Source organism: Anopheles moucheti, chromosome 3, assembly GCF_943734755.1.
Source record: "Anopheles moucheti chromosome 3, idAnoMoucSN_F20_07, whole genome shotgun sequence".
Classification (NCBI taxonomy): domain Eukaryota; kingdom Metazoa; phylum Arthropoda; class Insecta; order Diptera; family Culicidae; genus Anopheles; species Anopheles moucheti.
Window position 1 is genome coordinate 2570722 of NC_069141.1, and position 26442 is coordinate 2597163.

General features: G+C 42.7%; 1 protein-coding gene across 7 annotated transcripts in view; it reads right to left on the reverse strand.

The window, feature by feature from the left end:
- Window positions 1–2512: 2512 nt before the first annotated feature.
- The window catches only part of LOC128303300 (stress-activated protein kinase JNK), a 284621-nt gene continuing 260691 nt past the window's right edge, over window positions 2513–26442 (reverse strand). For 4 of the 7 annotated variants that reach the window (XM_053040209.1, XM_053040212.1, XM_053040211.1 and 1 more), the window contains 7 exons: window positions 19845–19914; window positions 13341–13503; window positions 8063–8192; window positions 7675–7872; window positions 7327–7591; window positions 3861–4144; window positions 2513–3793 (listed from right to left, as the gene is read on the reverse strand). In XM_053040209.1, the coding sequence (XP_052896169.1) occupies window positions 3656–3793; window positions 3861–4144; window positions 7327–7591; window positions 7675–7872; window positions 8063–8192; window positions 13341–13453 (1128 nt within the window). In that variant the 5' untranslated portion in view covers window positions 13454–13503; window positions 19845–19914 and the 3' untranslated portion in view covers window positions 2513–3655. Of the gene's footprint in view, window positions 3794–3860; window positions 4145–7326; window positions 7592–7674; window positions 7873–8062; window positions 8193–9019; window positions 9405–13340; window positions 13504–19844; window positions 19915–26442 lie in introns of those variants that run through there. The other 3 variants (XM_053040213.1, XM_053040210.1, XM_053040207.1) reach the window with 2 other exon arrangements.

Consider the following 26442-nt stretch of genomic DNA (forward strand, 5'->3'; position numbering starts at 1 on the left):
GTTTAAGAAACAGGATCACTTCTTCCATCCACTAATCCTCTCGGCTGTGTTGCGAAGGAAGGATTCATCGCGAAGACGTGTCGACAAATTACCCTTCAATGGAGTGGCTTGTTTGTTTTCTTTTTGGAAAGCTTCTACTTATAATTCACATTGTTATTAGTTTATTCCTAAGCATATTATAGCGCGGTAACGCGCAACAGGCGAAAACCCGCAACCCATCCCACCAGCGATGAGTTTTTGGAGGCTACTGGCTGCTGCTGAGCGGACAACTGTCTAAACTTGCTTCTGTTTTACTACTTCCACACTTCACTGGTTCTCTTAATCTTTCTTTTTCACTGTTTCGCTCTGTTTTTTGTCTTGTTTTCTTTATAAAAAGGGCGGATTCGTAAAACTGTACCATTTTTCTCCTACAAGGTGTCTTTGCACATTATACTCTAACCATGTACGGGCGTGTCTTCATCCTGTTCCTCCGTTCCCACCGTTCACACTTACAATTATATGTTTTCGTGTGTTGGCTTTCTTTTTCTTGCTTTCATCAATTTTCGGTTAGCCAGATTCGTTTCATATGTTTCGTGTTTCCATTTCCTGTTTTTATGTTTTTTGTTTGCTGTTTTATTTCCTGTGCTTTGGGTACTATTTTGATACTAATTATTTGCTTCGTTTTACCAACGTGATTTTGTGGTGTGTTTGTTTTTTTCTGTTTGATTCGTATTAATTTTCCTACACGCACGGAACTTTTCCCATTTTTCACATTTTGTTTTGATCCGATCTGGGAACTTGGAAACGCAATTATTTAATTAGTTTAGAAATAGAGGTTAATAGAGTTCGCTTTTGCCTAGGGGTAGGTAGATAGTAAGTAGGTGTAGGGATGATGACGCGAGCGAGAGAGAGAGAGAGGCAGGTTTTGAATAACTCGGTTTGCTTTACTTTTTTTTGCTGTTTTGCACTTGATGAAAGAGGGGATCCGTCGGGGGTACTAATTGCTGTGTTGATTAACTTGATTTGTGTGAATATTTATCATCTTTTCTTCGTCGTTTCTGTGTTGACGTGTTAATATGAGGGGTTTTTCTGCTGTCGTCTTACGTTTGTATTCCATTTTATTAACTTATTTATCAGCATTTTTCTAACCGCCTACACAGTGTGCGGAGTGGAGGAAGAAGTCTCCTTCAGAATGTTCCTTCCGACAAAGCGAAGTTTGTATATGTTACGTTTATTCGATCTAATCACTCTCATTACACAGCGTTGGGTTGTCACAAACATTCTTCATACACCGACCCGATTATCGTCATCCATCTTTCTTCCACCGTTCACCTCTCGGAAACGCAAATGGGTTGATCGATGGAAGGAGAATTAGAGACTGGGAACGATGATGATGCGCAATCGCCTACTTGTACACAAATTATGAGAATTTGTCGAGGAGAACAGGCGGCGCGCTGTGGGAGGTGCACCTCCCAGTCACTAAACCGCGCCCATTCGCTCCTATTTTAATAGTCTTTCAGTAACCATAATTATTTATTAGCTTGATTATTAGCGAATTTGCGCGCCCTTCTAGCGCGTCACACACGTTCTGCTTGTACACCCCCCCCGTAGCTTGTGTAAAAGTAGTGTGTTTTATCTTTCATTTTTTTGTTGCCTTCCCGCGAGTTTATCGGGACAAAGGAAGGACCATCACGATTTTTCTCTTCTTCTTTTTGTTTGCTATTTACAACACGATATTTACCACCAGCGCTACAGTAGTAGTGTATTGTATTATGTAGTATGATACTAAAAGTAATGTTTACTGCCTTTATCGACGCCTGATACAAATCAGTTGTATGTGTGTATGTGTTTTGTTTTGTCTTTATCGAATCAAATAATTTATCCATAACTTCCTTAATGCTCTTTTCTTTATCTGAAGGGATGAGAAGTTTTATCTACTAAGTGTAGCGGCTCTTACTTTTTTGCTTCTTTTTTGTCAGTTTTGCGTTAAATGTACTGCTTTTTGTTGTTCCTCTTCGTACGGGGAGTGGCGGCGTGTATGGTGTCTTTTTTATATACTTTTTCATTCATTTTGAACATGAACTAAATCGTTTAATATTTAATCTTCTTTTAGTCGATTTTAAGTACGTTTTATGTGGTGATTCAACTGTGAGTGTGGTTGTTTTGCTGGTAATTTATACATGGTTTCCTCCTAGTTCGAGTCACTATGGCAAGGGTTTGGAAGGAAATGTGGGTAATTGCACTAAAATCAATCAAACGAAAACTTTCACATTGAATCGTGTCATTTGAGAGAATGCCCCTATATATTTAACGCTCAATGTCAGTGTGTGTCTTTGTTTTCGAGTCTTCTTAACTTCAAATAGAGGGCAGTGTGCATGTGTGTTCAGAATGAAGCTATATGGAATTATTATACATCCAAATATTGTAAAAGAAAAAATAAACAACTGAACAACAATTACTCACTGCTATACACAATTCTTCACAATGGTAATCAATCTACCAACTGCAAAAAAATAATTTCTTCAAGACCTCGAGCCAACGTTTTCGAAGTACAAGAAACAGGTAATATAACACGAGGAAAAATATTTCAGGTTATCGTCCCTTGTAAGCATGTGTGAAACGGAGAAAATCAAACCTTTGAAGAAGGTATATTTAAATCTCCGAAAATGAATCACCTGTTCTCGCGAAATTTTTCAAACATTCATCGGAAAACTTTCACATTATTCTTCGAGTGAGGCAGGCACAAATAAATTACAAAACAAAAACCGAACAAAAAAAAACAGGAGTCACAGCTCTGCGCACCAGCATGTTGAATAGAGTCAGCGTATCGTATGCGTTGATGCAATTGGATGTGGGGTTACGTGGTTGCTCATTATTCGTGTAATCATTCTATATGCTTCACCTTCGCCCTGCTGCCCTGTCCCCTTCGCCAATCCGATTGTCCCGTCCATTGCTACTATAGGGACATTATTCCACACCAGGCTGTAAATATCACGTTTCTTTCAATCTGTCCACCTTCTTGCACACACGTTTCGTTTGTGCTCTAAGAGTTTGAGTGTGTGTGTGTGTCTGCACCTTCTGTGCGCTTCCCGAATTATTGCACTTATTGTAATGACCAGAGGATAGTGGATGTGCGGCGAGTGAAAAACCACCACAACTCAGCGCGCTTGGGACACCATTTCATTTTCTCCACACCAGGATAGATACTTGAAACCTTACATCACTTCTTCTGCATTTACTGCACATCCTCGCACTCTTATGACCGTACACACTACGCCCTCCTCCCTATACCCGCGCACACACCCACACACAATAACGAGGGGTAAATTCTGGAAGATGGCCTGGCCGGAACGGGGGGAGTGATAGAGAGAGATTGTTTGCTCTAAATGGGTAGCTTATTGCTTGACTTTCCTGTTGCTATGATGCAGCGTCCACTCGGCGGCTCATATTGAAGGGGGGACTTCATACTTGATTGAAGTTACACATTGCAATAAAGGAGGACTATCACCTCCCTTTGCCACTCCTGGTACTTGGATTATTCCTCAGAAGTTGATGCATTGTTGGGAGGCACCTCCGACGCTGGCGGTACGGTTGATGCTGATGTTGTTGCTTCCTCCTCGTCCGTTGCTGCAGTTGGCTGTGAACCGGAACTAACGGTACAGCTGCCCTCCGGTTTCTACCGTGGAGCACCGTCACCATCTGCTAGATTATTACGTGCCTCGTACTCCATCACCTCCTGGTAGATCAGTTCCTTCCACTGTTCGACCGTATGTTCGCGCTCGTCCACACTGTGATCGTACGGACCGGGTGCAGGCTGCAAGGATAACTCAACGAAACATTAAATAAAACCGCTTGCAGTATGATGATCGTGTGTTAATTACCGCATTGACTTCACTCTCGTCGTACCAGACGTTGATGTAGCTGTGCACCAGGGCCTGATCGACGGAAATACGATGCTCCGGATCAACCACCAACATTCTACTGAGCAGATCCCGCGCTTGACTAGCCTTCAGTCGGTTGTGTTCGTTCGAATCGGTCGGGAACAGCACGTCCGGGAAGAGCCGATCGAACGGATAGCCCGTGTAGCGGGGCCTGTTTTCCACGTAATTTCGCACTGTTGGTTGTAACCGTGTCATAAAGGACTGGGACGGAGTACCCAATTGTTCTACATTAAAAAACAGGGACCAAAGTAAAAATAATGGTATTGTTTTTAATGTTCTGTTGGAACATCGTTAACATTGTGTAGACCTACGACGGTAAGATTATCTGGAGCATTATCGGCTCTAGAGAAGTTATTTGAAATTGATGAGTAAACGATAGAGTCGAATATGTTAAGGATGATATAGTCTATTGAACTATGCATCTATGAATACTCAAACTATACAAAGAATACTCGTATCCGAAAATTGAGAATTTAACTTGCAAAATTTACTGAAAGATGGGAAGATTCCACATCTATCTTTACATATTCCAATTCAACTTGAAAATAGTTCATAAATTGCACTAACTTTGGGATTTGAACTCGAAATCCCTGTAAGCACGAGGAGAAAAGCTAATTTGTTGCCAATCTCCTCCAAAGAGTTTGTCTCCTTCAAAGTTGGTGTGCCGAGAACGTTGCTGACTACTGCACTGGATCCCTCGACATGGCCGTGTGGTATGGTATTCAAAAAATTCGTCTTTGACGGACGGAATGACCGTGACCGAATCGACAGACGTCGAAGCTTTTCCTGGCACGCTTCTGTATGACTCCACCGACACTGGGTCCTCGTTAATACCACCACTGCAACTGGTTTCTCCCTCACACTCGCCGGAATTGCTAGAATCCTTAGACCAGCTTTTTTCGAAACGCCACCACCGCTTTCACCATCCCATCCAGCATCCAGCCTCTAACAGATTCGTCACCTATACAATCCAACGTACCTACTATTTCTTCAAACTCGCAGCACCTCTGCTTTTACTACCAAAATGTTCGTTGCCTTCGCAGCAAAGCTGACCAACTGTTCCTGACGGTTTCCGAGGCAAGCTATGACGTAATTATTCTAATCGAAACCTGGCTCAATGACGAGCTTCCATCCAGTTACCTGTTTAACAACAATGCCTACCAAGTATATAATTGCGATCGGTCTGTATTGAACAGTGACTGCTCCCGGGGTGGTGGTGTGCTGATCGCCTGCTCCAACCTTCTTCCTTCCGTTGCACTTCCTGCTCAGCATGCTGCGCTAGAGATTACTTGGATTCGAGTGTCTTTGACCGGTCACCGGCTGTTCATTGGTGCCATTTACCTACCACCGTATCTAAGTTCTAACAAATCTACACTGGATGACCTCGCAGAATTTAATGGTGACATTATCTCCCTGATGCACTCTAATGATCTGTTCCTGTTGGTCGAGGATTTCAATCAACCATCAGTTACCTGGTCGGCTTCACCTTTCAACTACGATGGAATTACTACCGCAGCTTATTCTTGTGACTACCGTCCAACTTCTAACGTTGGCTCCAGTTCCAGCTCTGGTTTCTGCGACATTTTACACCTCCATGAGCTTTATAAGCTCAGTGGTGTGGCTAATAACAGAGGTCATCATCTTGATTTAGTTCTCGGCAACTCTCATTCTGCACTATGCTGTGATGTTTCGATGGCCCCGGTGCCCCTTCTTCCACCTGATTTACATCACTCCTCCATTCCTCCATTGGAGATGATATTGGCTTGTCCTGATGTTTCTGTTGCCGGGTCGTTACCTGCTCCTGCGTATTCATCTAGGTACAGTACAACTTTCGTCGAACTGACTACATTGAAGTTGCGTCGATCCTTTCCCGCGTAGATTGGTAATTACTTTTTTCCTATACATCAGTCGACGAAGCCGAGACCTTCTTTACTAACAAAGTTATCTCTGCTCTTCATTCATGTTCCCCTCCCCTAAACCCTCCTATTGATCCTCCTTGGTCTGACCGTTTACTGCGCTCTTTGAAAAGAGACCGAGCCCGCTACTTACGCAAATTTCATCGTTGCTGCTCCTTTAATAACCTGCGCGCTTCGAAATATGCTTCACATGCATGTCGTAATTACAACCCTGCTCAGGTGTCCCACAAGGTGGTGTGCTTAGCCCTTTCCTTTTTCTCTTGTTTGTCAATGATATTCTTCCTTGTGATGGTCACCTTCTCTATCCTGATGATATTAAGATTTTTCTCCCTGTCTCTGCTCAATCAGATTGCATTTCCCTTCAATCTTTCCTTGACTCTTTTTGTTTATGGTCTTCTTGTAACTTGTTATATCTCCGTACAGATAAATGTTCAATCATTACCTTTTCTCGCTCTCAACACCCTGTTTCCCATACTTATTCCATCCTGAATGTGCAGCTCGATCGTGTCAATATTAAAGATTTTGGGATCCTCCTCGATGGGAATTTATCCTTAGCTCCACAAATCGACCACGTTATCAATAGCGCCAGCAGATCACTTGGGCTCTTGATTCGCACCATCGGTGAATTCAACGACCTTCGCTGTCTGAAGGTCCTATACTTTTCTCTTGTTCGCTCCATCCTCGAATCTGGTTTTGTCATTTGGAGCCCGACTAACCAATATGATATCAATAGACTAGGACGGATTCAAACATTCTTCACGAGACTTATATTTCGCCGCCTTTTCCGGCATTCCCCTTTCCTCGTCCCTTCTTGGCTTGCACTCCTTGGCTTCTCGACGTAAAGGACCCCAAGCTAGCTTTGTTGCCAGCCTCCTCCTGGGGGGCTCTTCTGGCCTCCTATCCCAGGTTTCTTGTTATGTTCCATTCCGACCCCTTCGTCCTCGTCCTGCTGTACGGTCAGAACGATACCTTGCTTGGTTGTTTCGGAAGCTTTAATGATGTCTCTGGCTCTTTTGATTTTAATGTTGCTCTTGCTTCTTTTCCTCTCCTCTTGCTCTGCTCTCTTCCTTTCTTTCTCCTCCTAACTATCCATTTTTCCTTTTTGTGTCTGCTCTGTCTTTCCTTCGGTTGTTCCTTCTTTTACCAATTTTTTTTTGTTCCTTTCATCTAATTTCTCTTCTTTCTTTTCTCCTTGTTTCTTCATTTTTTTCCTTTCCTTTCTACCCTGTTAATTTTTTTCCTTTCACGGAATTTCTTACTTCATTGTTGTCAGCTTTCCTTAAGTTCATTCCTTATAACTAAAAGTTAGTTAGTAAATTGTTAAACCCTTGAGGCACACAATAAATCATATATGAAATGAAATGAAATGAAAAATCTCCATCTTTAAAGCAAACATCTATTACGCGTTGAATATTAATCACTAAAAAAGCACCATATTCACAGCAAAATCGCTTTTTATACTCCACTTTTAGAGATCCCATCGAACTTACCAATAATCTTGTTCCACTGATCAATATGATCTGTGCCGGGGAATAGTACGCCACCGCGTATCATTTCACCCATGATGCATCCTACCGACCAGATGTCGACGTTCTCCTTATATCCCATGCCCAGGATCACTTCCGGCGCACGGTAGTACCGCGTGACGACGTACGGCGTCATCATGAACGTGGTGCCGGCCGTACGTGCCAGTCCGAAATCTAATATTTTTAGTGTGCAGTCCGATTTTACCACGATGTTGGAGGGCTTCAAGTCCTGAAAGGGACAGGGGAGACGGTGTTAGAAGTTACGGTTTTCCACACGGTGCCCATATCCATCTTTTTTGTTACAACACCTACCCGGTGAATAATACCAGCCGAGTGCAGATGCTTGATGCCACACAGCATCTGATAGAGCAGGTAGGACATTCGCTCGTGGTCCAGATCCATCTGTATGACCTGGCAAAGGTTCGCGTCCATAAGCTCCATGACCAGGTACACATCCTGGAACTCTTCTAGTGTACGCTGCGGAGTGAATGCGTTTAGCAGTCCAATGATCTGGAATGGGTGGGGGGGGGGGGGGGGGGGGGAGAATTCAACGCACACGTTATTGTTAGCCCGCATACAATCGATTGGATGTGACATCTCGGGCATATTGCAGCAGTCGGCTGTATCTCAATCACGTTTGCGAGATGCGTGACTCAACCCGTCTCCTATTCGACCATATTGCCATCGTCCCCGTACTTACATTTTTATGATTGACTAATTTCATAAGCTTAAACTCCCTGTAGGCTCGTTTGGCGTGAGTGACATTTTGGAAAGGTCTTGATAGCTTTTTGATGGCAACATTCTGCTGTGTTACTGTATCGTATGCGGCACTGGAAGAAAGAAACGAAACACAAAGCGGAAAAATGGTGTAAGCGCATGAGAGCAAAAATTTACATTATTTTGGAGTGGTTTATTGAACAGCGGCATCACACGACGTACACGTGTGTGTATCTACATCTTATGCTGCGGGCTAGGGTTAGCTTAGTGGAAACACAGTGAAATCGGGAAGGATACTGTAAATGTTAATGCTACACTGCGGACATCTGCAGCGCTTGCTGCTCGTGGACTCTTTCCGGTTTGTGCAACAAAGACATCTCGAAGAAACCGAACTCGAAAGACCCCCCATCACCTCAACCCTACATGCACACTACTACTGCGGCCAAGGACACTACTAATCTGGATTGGCGGAAGGAAGCAGATGCTGAGTGAGAGACAGCGATATTTTGTACTTCTTTTAAATACGGCTATCATTTGCGTTGCAGTGTTGCTGAAGCTTGTTCCTACTGAATGGACATGCTTTTGTTAATCTAAATCTCTTTTGAGGGATTATTACGTTGGAACGCAGGAAGGCGTAATCAATTTTCGCTTCCTATCGCATGCCATTAATAATGGAGATTATATTCTATACATTTGCGTCCGTCGCATCGATCATAACATAAAATGTCTTTTGTTCAGTAGGTTGTATTGTTCGCATAAGAATAGCGTCGAGTATTGATTTTTGAATTTTAATAACTTACCGAATTACAATTTTTGTAAAACTACTTCTATGATAAATAGCATTAGTACACCATCACCATTTGCCCACACCTTAGTAATTTAAATGTACACTCTTCCGTGTCCGAGAAAAACAATCATAGTCAGGCCACATGCCACTTACCACACCGTGCCCTGAGCACCGAAGCCTTTTGCCTCCAGATTGGTGTACCGATCCGGGACCTCGAACTCCGTGTCCCCGAACTGGTACTTCACATAGTTGGTCGCTCTTCGGTTCATGTTTGCGATGGTCGGCTCTTTTGTGAGCGGGTTTTCGCTTGCTTTCGTATGACTAGACGACAGAGCGCCACGGCCCCATACACACCCACGCACTGTACAGTCGGCAAGGTTTTGGAGTAGGGTGAGAGTGAGCTCAATCAACGCACAAGCACACATACACATACACACAACTTTACAAAAGGAGAAGCTTAGCCTGCTGTACAACTGTGATACCGCAACAACAGAAAGTTGTGCAACAACAACATGAAGGTAGTAAGGCAGTAACTCAACTAAAAAGAGATGGAAAAATAAAGTCAAACTATATTAAAAAGAAACGAAGGTCAACATAAAAATGTGTGAATAAAAAACTACTGAAAACAGTGAACATGAAAAAAAAATAAAACAACACAGGAAATAATGTAAATAAAAGAATAGTTTAAAACAAATAAAAGAAGAGGAATCGTTTGGGAGTGTTTGTCTTATTTGGCCAGAATAAACGCATCGCAAGCCGGTTCTTTTAGAGAAATCAAACATGGGAGCTCTTGGTAACCTGGTAACGTAACACTTGACAAATTTCTTGTGAGCTCTCTAGAAGCTCTAGATCTCAGGAATAGAAGATGAAATGACACACAGGTTGTTGAGTTGAGTGATTATTTAAATTCGTTCTTTGCACAGCGCTCCAAGGCAAAGCCTGGTACATATTAATGTACGGGTTTTTCCCACATACTCTGCGGAAATGCGTATATTGATATGAACTTAATTCGCACGTCGAAAATGTTCCAATACCAAATCATACGATTGATAAGCTAATGGGCTTAGTGGAATAAGAGTAATTGGACCAAACAATATGTTCTACAAAGTATAAAGTACAAATTTGATTCGTGGGTAACCAAAATCTCTTCAATCTCCTACCTCAAGCCATTTAAGAATGAGTCACATTTAGATGGCCCGGCCTGTAGTTCCCCGGATCCCGGACAGTTGACCATTAAAATTAATGACCTTTTTGCTTACCATCCAATACAGCCTAATGCCCAATGAGGCGATTTGGGATAAGAATTTCCACACGGGATGACAAACAAATATCTTTCACCATACACCCCCGGAGGTGGGCGCCACGGTCACCAGTAGTCAGTAGTTGAAGGTTCCACAATCGATAGGCCGCCGTCTCTTCCCGGTCAAATAGTTGCAGTATAGTCCATTACCAAGAGCCATAGCAGGGAAAAAATGAGATCTGCAGTGATTTATGATCGAGCATCAAGCAGAACCGACCTCTGTGGTTGAGCATAATGTTTTGATTGGATCGTGCGAGAGATGCTGTCACGCTTTCAAAATTCTAATCTAAAGGTACAATGATTGACCGGTAACGGGGCAGGGAATTTATTTCCTACACACAGAGAACACAACGAATGGTACGCTTGCCTTGTTGAACGCTGCTCATCCACAGTCCGGTTTTGTAACCGATTGTGGTGCAATAACCTTTTAATTACTCTCCTGTTTGCGATTAATTACTGTTCCAGTGACATCCGGGGAAGGTGGGGAAGGCACGCAACGTGCCCCTTCTCCGTGTGTCTCGGGGCGCGCTCGTGTATGCAAATTGGTAAACAATTCTGCAACATAATCTCTTTCTCTCGCTCGCTACTCGGAACACTCGGACACGGCCAATCATATCACACACGCCAATGCACCAAAACCACCGTGTGTCACCATCCCCATATGTGTGTTTTCTGTGACACACGAAAAGCATGATCGTCTTCGGTCCGTGGAGACTTGCGCCAGACACAGACCGCATTATTTTGCGGCCAGTATTTTCCACTCACGAATACACACCATTGCGCTGCAATTCAATCGACCGGTGCAGAGAGTTTTGTGGCAAATGGTTCATAAATTTAGAAGGGCACGAATGGTGCTGCTGGCGGCTTGCAACCGAAAGGTGATTAGTAGCAGATTTTCCGTGGTAAACTTGTTCTGTTTTTCCATTCCCCCTCCCTTCTCCACAAAGGCTCGTTGTCGTTTTGTGGCGCCGCCCGATAGACTGTACCACCAGGGCACCATCAGCGTAGGAACATCCTTCAAACAGCGTGGCCATAAAAATAATAACAATTATTATTATCATCACAAAGCACAAATTTCATGCATGGAAAGTTACTCATGTGAGTGAGTATTATACACTGCTGGCTGCTTCGTGCAATTTCAAAACTTGGATACCGAACCGAAACTCCAAAAAAGCTCAGCCTTTCCCATGCCGCGTGCCTCCAGCGAAACAAGATACCGTGCAGAAAAGCAACATCAATTTTCATAGAATATGCTGCCGGGCGAGCTTTGTGCTGTGGTGCCTTCCCATGTCCCGGAAGACACCGAAAAATGAGAATGCTTCTTGCGCAAGGTGGAACATGTTTTCCGCAGAAGCAGCCGATCTATTTCGTGTGTTTCTTTGCCGTTGTGCGGCGAGTATTCTTTACTTCCGCTTCTGCCAACAGCCAACAGTCGTCGTGTGTGCAAGCAAATTAGGCGCATGAAATAACTTCACCATTCTTCTTCCAGTTCTGAAGGCGGATGGTGAAGAAGCGACCGTCCTTTGCCCGGGGACGGCAAAGACTTCTGCACGGATTGGGTGGAGATTTATGTGGCCATATTAATATTTGTCAACCGATATTTCCGCTGGGTGTACTGGTGGAATTGAAGATTACTCCCTTTCCAGAGTGGTACGTGCGTCTAAACACAGGGTTGATACACGACCACAAGAGAAATTGTACGGATAAAGAAATTAAAAAAAAAACATCACCACCATTAGTGAAGTTTTTAGAGGGAGACAAAAACAAAAAACAACTTTTCGATGCAAAAATTCCATAAAAATTTGCCCATTTTAAACGGTGCTGTATATTGATTGCATACTTTAAGCAACGAAATAAAAATATACGCCTACAGTTATGCGATTGGGCTAACAATAATGAGCTAACCAGCTAACAAAAACTAACGGGACCACCCGGCAGGATATGGATTCATTCAAATATTAAAGCTCGAAGGCCAACATTGCAAAACTCAATCGAGACAATTAAAGTGCTGCTTGGTTGGGGGAGAATGTGGTACTAGGCGTACTGGGTTTTTGGTTTCGATTTTACATTATCCCCCCTCGGTTTGTTGCTGGCTGTTTCGTAGCAACTCTGTTCGAAAATGAAACAAAAACAAAAGCGAACAGCTCCACCGCCCCTTCTAACAGTGGTTCTCGTTTGGTTGAGACTGGAAGCAATGTGATATGTGTGAGCACACAACTCAACTGCAATTGGGGATAAAAGTTACATTTCCTCGTTCACATCCAGTGAAACGGTGAATATGCCGCTGCGGCGATAGCGCAGGGTGAATATTCTTTTCGGGTAAAATATTCAATCCTCATTCACCGAAAAAGGGCTCGCCTTACCCTGCAATTGTGCGCGCGCACACACACACGGATGCTGGAACACACATTTGCCTGTGGGTTTGAACTTTCTGCATAATTGAAAATTGTTTCGCCCTTTGCACCGAACCACGCGAGCACTGGACGAACAAGGATGATGCGCTTCCACAGGAGGATCACGGTCCCGAACCTGAAGCTGCTTCTTTATTCATCACGGCACACAACATGATGCTTTTCGAGGGGGCGGGTGATTTGGGTGCAAACATATCCCTGGCCGACCCACAACAATGAAGCGCAAGGTAGCAGCACTGTAGGCAACCTTGCTGTTGTTGCAGTAGCGCATCACAATAGCCACCATGTAAACGTGTGTTAAAGCTGCTGCAAGCTGTACTCCCTCTGCCGTGTCGCCCCGAGACCCAGAGTTCGGTTGGAGTTGACTTTTTGGAATTGGAAACCCGACGCATGGACGGGTGCTTCACATTACATACGTTTGCCCATACTGTGGGAATGTGGGACTCGAGCATTGTTTTAACCTCTACCTTTATTCTCTCTCACTTCATCACACTAAGCATCGTACGTATGTTTGCAGCAGCACGCATTCGTATAATCGAAAATCGTTGCTAAAGTTACGTTGCGCGCAGCGATTGGGCGAAGCGGGACCGACTCATTGGCATTCCCCCGCTGCAATGGTGATCTTTAATTACAAAACTATGGCCAACGGCGAAAGAGATGGATACTCGCATAGTAGGACATCTCCATCGTTTCATTTATTACGAGCAGATCGAAAAGATGTGTCCTGTTGGCCTCACTGGTGCTTATTGGCAATACTACTTACCAAACAATGCCTTGAGCGCCGGATCCGATCGGTTTCAGGTTTTGGTATCGCTTTAGAATGGTAAACTTGGTGTCGCCCACCTCGACGGTGTAGAAGGCGTGACGTGAGCTCATGTTGAAGCCCCGAAGTTGTTTCTCACTTGTTCTTTAATTGTTGTTATTGTCTGGAAAGCAAACGAGAATAGGAAAGCAAATAAGTGATCAATTTAATTAAAAGCAGTAGGAAATATAGCTAAGCAAAAAACTACATTACATCGACAATCCGTTTCATAAAACACGTTCACTCTCCTTCGCGTTCAATACTTTTAGCTCGTGATGTACAAAAAGCACCATCAGCAATAATGATAATTGTTCGTACGCTGGACCGTTAAAGAATGGTTCGCCCAAAGGAAACTTCATTCCGAATTCTTCACCAAGAGTGCTTCTTGGTTTTTTTTACTGCTCTGGTCTGTGAATCTACAAGTACTACGCCAGGAGCAGCAAATGACTTGCTCGCGTTCAGGGGAGAAAACCCAACCTTTCCAACCAATTTGGCAATAGATGGTAACGAAGTGATTTCGGAAAAAACTTTACTCGTTTTAAAATAGTTCACCCGAAAACCTTTCCCCGGAAGGGAACATTAGGCGAAAGATTGGGCGGAACAACGAAGGTATCGCTTATTTAACGTGTTAAAGCGAATTCCTACATGGAAAGGATTGTTGGAAATGGAACAATTGCACCCATAGGTACGTATTTTACTTCAAGTGCCATTTTAACTTTTTGCCATACTTTTCTTCAACAATTTCTTTTACGTTTGCTTGTTTCAGAAAAGAGTAAACTTAATATATTGCATCGAATAAGACATCTACCAAAGGTTACAAATAATGAAATTAAAATATACCGTCTCCATTATGGCGAAATAAAGATTATGTTCGTAAGTAAGCCATAACATTAAATTCATTCTTTGTTGTAAATCTAATAAAACTTACATTAAAACTGCGCAAAAAGTCTCGATCGTACCACTCATAATGCTGCGATAGGAATTTAATCTCTCTCTAATATAAATTCCATCCACAGTCGCACAACCGTGTGCTTTGTACGCTTTATTGTGCAATTCTGCCACCAATCACTTGCACGGAGGGAAGAAAGCTCAAGGTGAGATTGCTTTCGTTGCAGGCAACATCAAACGAAAGTTGTATTCCTTTGCACCCATACAGCTACGACTTACATACAGCCGCACACAAACATACACGATACACAAGCACGATCGCTTTTATGCGAAGCCCCATTTGTTAACCGTTTCATTACGTTGTTGCTTAAAAGAATATACCAGTCTAGAAATGGGATGGCAGCTCAAAGAAGCAGTGTAGAATGAAACGTGTGCGAGTGTTGAAGGTTCTTTCTGCACACTGCATAAAGAGACCACGTACGGGAAGCTCCATGGATTCACGGCAAGCGAATAAAGCACCAGGCGTCTCCATCGAACAGCAAATAATGGGGTAGATCATACCTGAAGTTAGAACGCTTAAATCTTTAGATGGCATCTGTCAAATAATATCATTCAGAAGAGTTTCATGAAGGTCATAGCATTTTGACGTAAAAAAAAGACACCAGGTATCATTTTTGCGGAACCACAATTTAACGGAAAATCAATTAATATGCAGATGCTTCCCCATGGAATCAATTCATTTTGAACTGTATATCGCTACGATATGATTATTAATAAAGTCCTAAGTTAGTATTTTGTAAACAAAGCCATCGAAAACGCTTAATCTTGCCAAAACCATCACGAAGCGTGTCTAAAAAAAAATTTAATACTTTAACACAACCTTAAACAACTTCAACTTAAACATCAAACCAATTCTGTCTCAATCGCTAAAAGACCGCGATCCAAGTAAATCGAAAGAAAGAAAAGGAGAAAAAGTTCAAAGGCGTTTTATGAAATGTGATTGCCGATTAATTTTTATTGTTTTGACATTTGTCGAGCAGTTGGTCGAAGCTACGCTAACTTGGCTTATAAATATATATATATATATAAGAAGCTACAAGCGAATAAGCTTCCAAACGTCAAAACACATATTGAAAAACTAGTGGAAGGTATGATCTACCCCAATAATGTTCCAACTGTGTTCGACTTCGAGACTCCTTCGGTAAAAGGAATCCATTCTCAGTAAAGCTACTACAATTATTACGTTCAATTAATTAAATGCTTCCGAATCGAAAATGCCGCTCCCCGTTCGGTCTGATTGGTACGAATTTGTCGCTTCTTTATTTCCTCCAGCGTCTCTGTCGGCGCAACGACTTCTGCACAACAGTGTGGTAAAAGTTTATCGAAAGGAGTTTCGCAGCAAATACTTATTTATCCCCGCCGGGAGCGAAGGAAACGAAAAACAACAAACATTCGCCCCAAAACGATTCCAATCATTTAGTTTCATTTGCTTTCTCTAATGTAACTGCTGCCGGTGAATAGCAAATTACTTATTCGCACTCGCGTACCGTTGTTCGAATTTGCTTTCCACGGTTGAAAGTTTCAAGCTGTTTTTTCCCTGCCCGTGGGGCAGATAGGATCACTTCCCACCCCCTGGGGGCCGGCAGAATGGAATTCGCTCATTGAGAAAATTCAATGCAAAAGTATTAGTACGGAGCGTTGTGACGCACATGAAGGTAAAATCGACTGACGACCGAAAAGTGATCGCTTTCCACCTCACAACCGTGACCGCTTTCTATCGCTGTGCGTTTGCTTGGTTGCCCCGAAGGATATCTTTTTACGCACCGACGTCATTGTTGCATGGCAGGTTGTTGAACGATCTTCAAGCTTTCATTGTGGAACCCCGGCACAGTTGGTTTGAATGGATGGTGGAATTGGTGGAAGGCGATGAAAATGATTGCGAATTCATTTGTTACAAACTGAACGAATGGAATCAAACCTGCTGAAAGGCACTGACACTTGCCTGAGCAGACGCAGAAGATGGAATGGGGCGTGTGATTTCATTGTGAACTTTTGGCCCAGTTTTGGAACTCCCTCGGAAAGGTGAACATTTCGATGACAGGGGACGTTTTCTTCTTATTTTTAAAGATGAAAATCAATTGCGTATTTGCGAAGGAGAAAATTCAATCATCATTACATTATATACGATGATCTTACGACACAAACTAATTTTAAAGATTAAATTAAGTTACTTATATTCAGGTTGGTTGGATTCTCCTTCGTGAAATCTTCAACATTAGTATGTATTAGCATTTTTATAATAACTACTCAATATAGACGGGTATTTCACATCACATTAATGTGCTTAACAGTTCCCAAACAAACAAGAAAAAATCCCTGATAGATTGACAAGCTGGCAGGCATGGTAAATATGTAACTTTCACACAAAGTTCCCTTTACTTGTTGGTCTTTCTACGTTTTTATTCCAGGGAAAAAGAACGATTCATACGGGGAGAACATGGTCGATTCGCTTGCGTTGGTTACTGGTTACATGAAATAGGAGGGCTTATCCTTTACGTCGGAAGTTAATGTACCGAACAGTCGGGGAGTGGGCATTGCACACAACTTTGGAGTTCTGATTGGGATTGTCCCATCTTTCGAATTCCCCGAGGGCATCAACATGTTCTCCCCAACTTACCCACCGGCGGTTGATTGTGGCCACTTCGCTCTGTGCTCTCCCGTCTTGCTGTCAACAGTAGCTCATGGCAGCTACTACAACAACCGTGTTCATGAATAAATGAATTCGATTTCCACATCAATTCCGGGTTTACTTCCACAAAACGCTTTTTTCTTCCGTCCCGTTTTGGATTTCCCCCGCAGGTTCGTCAACCAATCACAACCACCGCCCATCAATGATATGTTGATTATATTGAAGTGCGTTTCGTCGTCCGTTTTTCCTACCCAGCGCGTTTGGTGTATGTGCTCATTAAAAATGATTGATTGAGGAAATAATAAACACTCCTGCGGCGGAGCTTATGGGCACCCCAAAGCGCCATTCTCGTTCTACGCGGATTAAACGAGCAAGCTCACGAGTGATAGTGACTGTTTCGCTGTTTTTTTTTTTGTATTCGGTCGGTTCTGATTGTTCCATCAAGATCACGGCAAAACGGCAAAACGAGCATCGAATGACCGATCGCCTTTTAATGAACGTTACACACACGCCTGCAACACCACAAATACTCACATAGAAACTGAGAATGCCATTGGTGCCATCGCTTTGTTCAGTCCAAATTGCCAATTGGCACATCCGGCCCGAGCCGGCATCGTTAAGGCAAAAGTTTACTTCCCACAGCATGCTCAAAGAAGTGTTCCCATCCCGTTCATCAGCGCATCTGCAGCGAAATTAAGCTGGCGGCAAATGTGCACAACTTAATGATTCATTGCCGTGGTGACACGTGATCACGACGCCGTGCGGTGTTGGAGTATTTAGACGGGAACAATCAATTATTCAACAGCTTTAACTTTCGACCGTGCCGCAGTGTGAATTACGAAGGGTATAAAGGATTTACGAGAAATTTCCAAGAAACTGCTTTTAAAATATTACTTCCGTGTCAATCGTGAAGTGTGATGGGGTGGGACCACTATGGAAAACCAGAGAGTAGCGACATTATCCAAATTGCTTTATTAAAATGAACTAAACTGAATGAAATCATTCTTGCAGCTAGTTCATTTGCAAAACCTTTACAATAGACCACCCAGTTCCATTGTCACCGTTGTGGGGAAGTGTATTTCTTGGGGAATTATGTTCTGCTTTATTCCTGTCCTAACGTCACGTATAAATCTTTGCCACACAAATTTGCATACCCTAGGATCTTCCTCAGTTGCCTCAGAAAGAAAGCATAACGGGGGAAATGTAAATTAAATTCCTGCTGGGTGGCGCACTTCCCGATGAAAAACGATGACCTAAAACCTTATCTGTGAGCTTCCTTGTTGAAGTCTTTATGTGACAATGAACTCGAACTCTCGAAGTGGGCACAGCTGGATAGATGATGGCACGATACCACGGGTCGATGCAGCTTCAAGATCTTCGGTTCGAGCACACAGCACTGAGGAAAAGATTCTTCGGTGCAAAACGCCAGATATGCGTGCGTATGCTATTGCTGTACACTAAATGGCAGAGAGAGAACAAAAAGAGTGCAAAGTTTAACTTTGCGCAAAGTAAGGTCGTAGCGTACCACCAACTGCTGCCACAGCTATTTGGAAAGGATTCTTCTTGCAGCAAGAAGCAGAAATCCATCGCAATACGGTGAAATGTTTCGTTTGCTCGGTAGTTGGTCCGAAAAAAAAACAAAAACAAATGGATACGGCAAACGGATTGCCACAGATTGAAGGCTAAAAATAGAGAGCACCGAAAAACATCCGAAAAGGGATTTTCGGCCCGCTGCCCCACTGCCTTTTACAACTACCCGATTGATGATGGAATGATGATGATGATGATGATGATGGTGGTGGTCAATCCTTGGAGTCAAGCAGTCTGAGCTGTGACAGAGGCAAATGGCAAATGGCTGTTCGTCGCAGTACACGTTTTCCTTTCTAACGATGCCCCACCAATGACCGAAAGGAAGAAAACAAAAGGGGCACTCATTTTGCGTTGCACCATCCGGGCGAATCGCCCAATCTAATGACCCTATTTGTGCGCTATAGTGTGCGCGCCCCATTTGGCCACGTTTCTGTGTTTGGCTGGGGTCCAAAAATAACAAAGTACCAGCTCCAAAACAGGCGCCCCCAAAAAGGTCCTACCCTGTTTATCCTTTCCCATCATCGAAGGGTTCTGCTCATATTCGGTATATGTGTGTGTGTGTGTGTGTGTGTGTGTGTGTGATTCTGAATCGTTTTCAGTGGCACATTGGCGCCGCATGATGAGGATCTTTTCTGTGAGCGTTCCTTCCTCAATGCGTTTCCCTTCAGACGCGGTATTCTTTCACTGCAACACAGCTAAACGTGGTTTTTGATCGTCACCGTCAGGTTTTTTTTTCTATGTCTATTCCAGGGTATTCCGACAATATTGCAAACATACCAGCATAAACATAATCCCGCCTAGTTGTTTTTTTTTCAACCTGTTTTGTTTTACGTAAACTCAGAACACTAAGCTTCCGTTGCGAAATGAAATAAAGTAAAGCTTTGCGAACCTCCCGCACAACTAACGCAACCCGGTGTACATATATTTGTACCCGTCACGGTTATATGCCTTGACAGAGACCGGCAAAACGCACGTCATCATCGTGCGCGGGAAATGTGAAAATATTTGCCGGCGACCGGAAAGATTTATCACTGGGCGCTTGAAAGAAAGCTTCTGTTGGTGAGATGATGTGACTAAAAAAACAAATAATGCAACAACAAGAAAAAAAACACTACATGTTCCCTCAACATACTTTTCACTACACTAAATCATCTTTCTTTCTACATCCATCACCAGCCACACGCTGACAAGCGCGTTTGCTCTTTTTTGTTGGTAACTAATAGAGCTGGGGTTAAGTGAGTGGCCCACAGCTAGAGAGCAAAATGCAGGGATATGTGCGAAATGGTAGCAGCACTTACCATAATGCAGAAGATCCCATCATAGTTCGGAAGTTGTCAACTCTATGGCGGCCGTCTTTATGTGTAACACCTGCCCAAGAAGAGAGAGAGAGAGAGAGAGAGAGAGAGAGAAAGAGAGAGAGAGAGAGGAAGGGAGAGAAAAGAAGAGACAAAATTAGCACACACTGGTAGTGGAGTATGCAGTGGGACGGTAGTTACACAATAACACAACAATTCTTCAACAAATGGAAATATAATCCCTGGCCATTTCCTCTCCCGAGGGGTTGTGAAATGAAACAGGTAATCCTTTGTCTGCGGTAATTTCATACAGGGCGCTTTCCAACTTTGTAGGCTTTATTATTGCATTCTGAAAATGATTTCTGTTAGTATCGCGTACGATAGTAACCTTTACCAAATATTTTATTCACTCTTTCACAAAGAAGAGGTCATCACTTCAGCTTTAAGTTAGTATTCAGTTTCAAGGAAGCTTCAGATGATATCCTAATAGCGTCACATTTTATACAATGTTTCAAGTAGATGATGTCACAAACTCTATATTAAATTTTCTCAATTTAATAATACAATTTCATATTCATCTCTGTTCAGCTAATGCTTTGTACAATGATGTACAATATCAACTGGTAACTATGCCTTATATGTTACGCCAGTATGAAATTAACTGGGGATCTGGCAGAGTGAATACTGCAGCAAATAGTCGTATATAACGTAATCCTTTCTTATTTCACTACATCCAATACATGTCAAAAAGGTCATGCAGTTAATAGGCGGTTGGCGAATCATCAATTTCAATTTAAAAGATCGATTACATCCACTTTAATGAAACACCAACTAAAACAACAATCATAAACCGGAGGAAAAACGAAAACAGCCAGACACGCTGTCGAATGTCGAACATCGCTCCCAAAATCAACGTGCTCGATAAGAATGTAAAGGTAATTTATGGCATATTTTATAAAAGAAAACACGCCAACACACGGACATATGTGTCAGTGAACTGTCGAACGCGTGGTAGGAATTGATTGTGCGACGCGAAGGTATAAAATATGTAAAATAAAAGCAATGCAACAACACTCCATCCCACGCAAGAAAAAAAGCTTTGTGGTTGAATTTTTATTCTGCTAAACGATTTACAGATACTTTTTTCCAGTGCTTCAAATTTAAATAAACTGAATACATCAAGCACGATGCACACAAACCACACCCCGGATGGTAGTAGATTGGAAAAAGGTAATGAAATACAATTAATAATTTAATATGCATAAAAATGTTGCCAAACAGTATGAAAAACCACTGACCGCAACACGTTGCCTACTGCTGACAGGTCTGAGTCCCTGGGCAAGTTATCGAGATGCACACAGGGTACACGACAATGGGGACGAAAATAAAATCCCAAGTGCAGGCATGCAGCATGCCTACTGGCAGAGCGTAACAATAGCAAGAAAGGGGCAGAAAAAGGCCCTCCTTTCACCGCCATCAAATCGATTGATTGATATGTGTGTTGCTGAATGTGCATCCCCCGTGCAGTGTCAGCAACTCGGCAGGAGTCGACAAAAAGAGATCTATTTTTAGTGACAGGCGAACGCGTGCTGTCATCGATTTTCCTACCAATGCTTTGTTTAAGGGAAAACAGAGAGAAAAAGAAAGAGAGAGAGAGAGGGAGACAGAGAGGAATCCTGCCGAATTGGGCTTTATTTCTTGCCGAGAACTTGTCTGTTTCTCACGTACATTTAGCTAGATCACAGACATGTCCTTCTAGTACCTAGCAGACGAAACAATCCATTTATAATGCCTTTCTGCACGTAATGATTTGCCTTTCCAAAGAGACATTTCTTTCACAAAATGTTACATCGCCCAAGCTCGGCTAGGGAGACGTCCAAACGCACAACGGGGGAGGAATATGTTAATGGGATGCTGCTGCTTAGAATGCTTTTATCATAATTGAAGCACGCTTATTGATAAAGTGTGCGTAAGTGTGCGTGGTGCCATGAGAAAAATAAACCCGAAGGGACACCAACATGCGCGACACAAAGACCGGGCGTGTCCTGTCACTCACAAACTGCGACAGGGGAGCCCTACACCATGGCCGACAGGACCTGGTTAGTTAGACAAAACTTTCTGCAAACCACAACAGAACACTTCCTGCCCATAAACCATAATTTCTGTCCGGAACGACGACCACGACGAATGCTACAAAGAACGAGAGGAAAAACCACCCGAGCGGTTCCGTTTCACAGACGGACACTTACAGTTTTGGGAGATATTTGTTGGATGCAGAGTTTTATCGACGTGATTAAATTTGCTTTGGTTCATAACTTTTTTACTGTCCCGTTTCTCGTGCGAACGCTCCTCCCGTTAGGTCACACAGCCAACTCATCGTCATTTGGTGGTTTTGGTTGTGAGGCGTAAAAATATTACGAAAAAATAAAAATCGTACCAAAGACACTAAATTGCTCGAGGTGGAGATGTGGTCCGGTTGGAAAGCGAAAGTGTCAACGGGGGTGTGTCATGATGGTGGCGCAACGAAGACCCATCATCGTGGCAATTATAACTACACCTGGTGGTTGTGTTGTAGCTTAAGACAAAAAGAAGGAAAACAACCCTCGGGACAGTGCCCACCGGTATTGGGTATGCTAACACGAGGGTTAGGTAATAAACTGTGTAAGATAATATAAAAAAAACATAGGAGAGTGGAAAACAGAAGCAAAAACTATGAGAGGATATTTCAATGCTTCAATATCATGCTATTCATGTTTTATAAACGGTCCTTGACTTGCGCTCAACACTCAATGGAGACGCCTGGTACGTCATGCCACACACATCAGAGAATAATGATCGTTGCTGATCTTTCACACACCATTGTTCAGTTGAGAAATGCTCAAGTATTGCATTTTGTCGTATAAAGATGTTAAACATTTATCACATCGCCATTATTATTGATATAACAACAAAACGATAAAAAAAATTCAAAGCGACATGGAAAAGGACATGCACACAGAAGGTTTGATAGTAATTTCGGGTAAAGTTATTCTTCTGCGTCACAAGCCATGCTGAGCATATAGACCCATGTCGAAATTAATGTCTCCATGAAATCTTCATGGTGTTCCGTAACCATTTCCATATGTGGCAGCAGAATGAGTAGAATTAATTTCCCTGGCAAATCTTGCTACACACCACCGCCAACAGTCCCCGGTTATCGTCATGGTGTAGCAGTTTGTATCAATTCCACACTCTCATACTTCCTTTGCTGGACTGCTTGAATTCCCATCCCTTGTCCCTGTTAATGGACAGATCACACACACACACATACGCACGATACCACAAGAACGATATCTCAATTTGGGTGTAAGGATATGCTGCTAGCTGGTGATATGTATCTTATTTACATTTCCCCCATCCAATCCACGCTTCACACCACCCTGCGATCAAACACACCCTCTAAACATGTAAAATGACATGACGAGACAACTCACACTAGAATGTGCCATCAGCCATCAGCGACAGGGCCCGAATGCTTCCACAGAGCCCTCTTGCAGTACGGCTGATTGCTTCGCATAGCGAACGAATTTAACATTCCAAATATTTTATGAACATAAAACCCCACTTCCCAAAACATTTTCGGCCATGTTTTCTTGTGCCCGGCTTCTCTTGGAGAGGGGAAGAGAGCGCGTGGCATTGACTGGTTTGTGTTGTGGTAGTGTGTGTCCTGCCGTTCTCTTTGACATTTGACAGTTTTTGCGAGCAGTGGGAATAGTGAGTTCCATCAGGGCTTGTAAAACATTTATAAGACCAGCACAGCACAGCAAAGCTAAATAAACAGTTCACAAGAGTATTTTGTCGCGCGGATTGCATACATTCTGGGATATTTTTCAACACATATTGCACTCTTTTTTTTCTTAGGTAATTAAGCATTCTATGAAATTTCATACAAATTGAATAATAATATTTCCCTGTTAAGGCAAAGCTCGTCGTTTTTTCTTCCCTTTTCACTAGTAGCTAGAGTTCTGCTGTGTATATGAAGCACTGGCACTCTTCCTGGCAGTACACACCACAAAACATGACGTGCAATAACGAGTACGATGCACACAAGGCGGTTTCGCCGATCAATCCCACCACGGAATGAAAACAACATTATAACAACCGAACTTAGACTCGCGGGCAATGCTTTAGAATCACAAAAATCGATGAAACCTCAACAGCATCCAACGTTCCTGCTTAAAAAAAACATCCTCTGACACATTCACAGGACGCTAGGACAAAAACGATTCACCCGCTAGTTGCGTTTGCATACATTTTCATCCGTGAGAACGTATACCGCCCCTGCTAAAAGGGCCAGCTGCAGGTCGGCAGGAAGTAATACAAAATTGATGTCTTGCATGACTTGCTCTTCATTAAGCAGCCACCAGCAGCGTACACCGTATATCCGTTAGCCGCGGTGAAATTCTTTCCTGGGGTTTTTTTTCGCATACCTCTATTTGCTGATGGAATTTTTGGGTACATTCTGGGCAAACAAAAAAAGTCGAAATGGAAAGATCCATTCATACGGAAAAGAAGAATGCAAATGGTACAGCAATCCACTGGCGGGATATCTACCCGTGTCGTAGAGAAGTACACTACGCGCCCGCTTACCAAAATCCAACTCAGGGATAAATTTGAATACAAAATAACCATGAAAGGGATACTGAGTACCTTTTCGCTAATACTACCAACGCTTGATTTGAGCCGCTCGATTCGTTACGGTTTGTGTGCGGTGTCTTTTCGTAGACGGTACTCCGTCGAGCTCTGCTGTGCGGTTTCATTGTCCTGCTGACTCGATGCTGTGAGGTTTAGTGTGGCAAACCTGCAGGAGGAGTGAAAGGATTTCTAAACCACCACCCCGCATGGACACGCACACAAGTGTCGGTTTTTCGGAATGGAATCGGGGTCGAGATAATTAATTTACAAAACTTCCTTTTCGAACCCAAAACAACAAAAAAATACATCCTTGCATGGCCGATGTTAATCCTTTTTATGGCTGGATTCCTTCCCATTGCTCGGCTCTTCGGATGTACAGATTCCGCCAGATGACTGGTGTGTGTGAGAATGGATTGGCGTAATAAAAGCGACGGTATGGAGTATGAAAATGGAATCATCCTCGACCTCGGCACGGAAAAGATGATGTATGCAAGAGTAAATTTTTGGAATAAGTAAAACACTTTCGTCCAATCAACGTCGCTGCCGGAAGGCTGCCGCCGCCGGACGGAAAGGTCGTGCTGAGACGACACAACAGACCATCATCATCGTACGTTTTCGCCTGCACAGACTAAAAGGATCGCGAATGCTGCCCTTAATGAACAAAGGACGGTCCGATGCGTGTCAGTTCGATCAAGCTTTTGACAAGGAGGACTTTATAAAAGTCCTATCAGCAAATGTACTTAATAGACACGTTTGCACCAGTGTATCCTTTTTCCCAAAATAAGGTTACCGAGCGCATTAGTGCGATTCAAGACTGGGTACGGTCTGACAAGAACATCTAATTTGCCATCATTTTACAGTTAACAAATTCCCGGTAATATCCCGTCTGTAATTAAGTTACTTGTAACGGTGTGGCTCCACCAAAGAATTAAGGATGTTTGTGCCGGTTTCAACTTGGGATGAAACCCATTATGCTAACAAAACCGGATCGGAACATTCGATTCTAGTAACTCTCATTAGTAAAATTGAAAGGTTTGATTTCTGCGAAAGTTTTTAAGCTTCCCTCATGCCAGCCAACGCAAAGTTAAATCTTGTCCGTTCTTGTAATTATTGTACTATATTGTAGTTAGGCTACGGTGAAAGAAACAATCCGGAGAGTGGAAAGTATTTCTTTCGAGCGCGAGGCTGTTTCTTCTAAGTGGGTTGCTTTCCTTTGCACACTTCAAGCTAACTTTCGTCATCAGCATCGGCGTAAGATTTCTGCAAAGCCGACACAAACAAAGCACCAAAATTTGATAAGACGGTAGCGAAAGGTACTTAACATGATCTTTTGTTCGTTCGCTGCTTACCAGACATCTTATTGTTGAAGAGGATATGAGATTAATAATTAATAACTAGAGCTTTTTTGCTGCTTCACGTTCATATTCTATTTGAAGCTTAACAGTTGTGAACTACAAACAAACGATATATTATTTAAATGAAAAATTAATTCCTTTAACTTATTTTTCCTACAAATTGAAAATGTTTCAACCGGTTTTGACTAAATTTATTTATAAATTAATTGACGATTTGTATGTGCAAATTGCATATAAAAATTGGGCTTATATAAATCGGTTCATATTTAAATTATGTTCCACTAAAAAGTATACACCCCGCACATAAAAATGGTTCGATAATTATAAGTTTATGTATGCAACAAAACAGAACCTACCAACAATTCCACTAATAATAATGATGGCGCTACAATTGCTTCATTAGTTCCGCATATGTGGTGGAACACGCAACCAACGATAAACAATACGGGGCCAATTATCTGTTCAATTTGCATTCAACATATACCACCCATTGTGCGCACACCACTACGATTGGACACCATAACATCATCGACGCGTTGTTTTTTTATTAACCATTTCTGTTTTACTTTTAT